General features: G+C 43.6%; 1 protein-coding gene across 1 annotated transcript; it reads left to right on the top strand.

Annotated features, from left to right (window-relative positions):
- The first annotated feature begins 410 nt into the window (after positions 1–410).
- On the top strand, positions 411–2,213 carry LOC120978081 (general transcription factor II-I repeat domain-containing protein 2-like). Its single transcript, XM_040406335.1, is given in 4 exon segments — positions 411–762; positions 765–908; positions 911–1,255; positions 1,258–2,213. Coding segments are annotated over 4 exon segments (1,797 nt in total).
- The last annotated feature ends 358 nt before the right edge of the window (positions 2,214–2,571 follow it).

Genomic DNA, 2,571 nt, shown 5'->3' on the forward strand with positions numbered 1-2,571 from the left:
ATATATTTTTTTATATACAAAGTGTTTGCCAAAGCATATGAACACCGCCCCTCAGCTCATAAGCCTCGGCAAACGTATCTTTTTTACTGCAGAGGAGAAATCTCATCTTGCAGCGCCGCATACACTGACTTTTGTGTAATCTGACAGCAGCGCAATGCTTCTGTCAGAATGCACATCGGTGCTGCAGCTGGTTGATCGCTTGTATATATAGGCTATACCAAATGACTACTAGAGCTAGCCCGCCGGTATTATACAGCGCATTCATTCATCGCTAATACTACAAATCCCATAATGCCTTGCTGATGTTTTGGCGTGTCTATAAGGACAGGTCCCAGAAACGCCCTCTCCTGTGTGACAGAAGTCATAGCGATCTCAAGCTACAACTGTCACTGTGGAACCCCTTCCCAAAAATGGCAAAAAGAAAGGCAGACAACAGGAACTTTCTGGACAGGTGGGAGACAGAATATCTGTTTACATATGTAAAAGACAGACCTGTTTGTCTGATTTGTGGAGTCAACGTGGCTATAACTAAGGAGTACAACATTCGACGACACTATGAAACAAAACACCATGACAAGTACAATGACCTGGACATGACTCAAAAGAGCCAGAAAGTGGAGGAGATGAAAAGAAGTTTGGTTTCACAACAGAATATGTTCAAAAAAGCCACATCACAAAGTGAGGCTGCTGTAAAAGCTAGTTATATTGTAGCAGTAGAGATCGCAAAATCACCCCGGCCCTTTAATGAGGGAGAGTTTGTGAAAAGTGCATGTTGAAAGTTTGTGACATCGTGTGCCCAGAGAAAAAGCAAGCCTTTTCAAATGTGAGCCTGAGCAGAAACACAGTAGCTGCTCGCACATGTGATCTTGCCACCAATCTGTATGACCAGCTTTTGGAAAAGGGAAAAGAATCGTTGCATTCTCCCTTGCTGTGGATGAGAGCAGCGACGCATCTGATACTGCTCAGCTGTCAGTCTTCATCCGTGGAGTGGACTCAAATATGTGTGTTACGGAGGAGCTATTGGGATTCAAATCAATGCATGGCACAACCACAGGAAAGGAAATCTTTGAGGAGGTTTCCAAATGCGTAACTGAAATAAAGCTGTCGTGGGATAAACTCGTGGGATTAACGACAGATGGTGCGCCAGCGATGTGCGGTAAAACAAGTGGACTGGTGGGCAGGGTCCGGGAGAAGATGCAGGAAGAGAACTGTGCAGGTGAACTAACTGTTTATCACTGCATCATACATCAGGAATCACTAAAGCCCTAAAGATGGAACATGTTATGACCACAGTAACACAAGTAGTTAACTTTATAAGAGCCAAAGGTCTGAATCAACGCCAGTTTAAGTCTTTTCTGGAGGAGTGTGGTTCGGCGTATTCAGACGTGCCGTATCACACAGAGGTGAGATGGTTAAGCCGAGGAAAAGTACTGAATAGATGTTTTGAGCTGCATGAGGAAATATGTCAGTTTCTGGAAAGCAAAGGGAAGGACACAGCAGAGCTTCGGGAGAAAAAGTTTCTGTGTGAGCTAGCCTTTCTGTGTGACATCTCGAGCCATCTCGATGCGCTGAACCTGCAGCTTCAGGGGCGCGGGCGCATCATCACAGACATGTACGCTGCAGTGAGGGCTTTTAAAACTAGACTGTGCCTGTGGGAGAATCAGATGCTGCAAGGAAACCTTGGCCATTTTCCCTGCTGCCAAACCATGAAAACGCAGTTCTTTACCAACTTGTTCCCATGCGCACAGTTTGCTCAAAAACTCAGTGTAATCGGCGCTGAGTTTAGCCGGCGATTTGCCGACTTTGATGTCCAGAAATGTAGGTTTGAACTGCTCAGTAATCCCTTCGCAGTTAATGTGGAAAACGCACCAACCAACCTCCAAATGGAGCTAATTGAACTCCAGTGTAATGACACGCTGAAGTCAAAGTATGATGCTGTGGGCGCCGCACAGTTTCCACAGTTCATCCCTGACACAATGCCTCAGCTCCGCACCCAAGCTGCTCAGATGCTCTCCATGTTCGGCAGCACTTATCTATGTGAGCAACTTTTCTCCTCGATGAAGATGACCAAAACATCTCACAGGAGACGTCTGACTGATGAACACCTTCGCTCGATACTGAGGATTTCCTCAGCTCAAAGCCTGAGCCCAGACATTGATGAACTATCATCCAAGAAGAGATGCCAGGTATCTGGCTTGGGCACATCAGATTAGATCAGTGTGCAGCAAACTGAGCAATAATTAATGTTTTCTTTATGCACTTTTTCTTGCTACTCCAAGACATGGGCTTGAATGGTTGATTGATTTTATTATTGTTATTTTATTTTAAAAATTATTATTATTTATTATTATTTAAATCTTATTTAATAAATGAATATGCTTGTTCCATATTCAATGTTAAAGCAAATCTTGTTTGGGTCCATGTTAAAAGGTTCATTTGTTCAATGCTGGCCCGCGACTTTGTTCAAGTTTTACATTTTGGCCCACTGTGTATTTGAGTTTGACACCTAGAAGGTAAAAACCTAGAAGGTAAAAAAAAAAAAACAGGCAGCAACGCAATAAATTTATTAAC

Source organism: Bufo bufo, chromosome 1 (genome assembly GCF_905171765.1).
Source record: "Bufo bufo chromosome 1, aBufBuf1.1, whole genome shotgun sequence".
NCBI classification, from domain to species: Eukaryota; Metazoa; Chordata; class Amphibia; order Anura; family Bufonidae; genus Bufo; species Bufo bufo.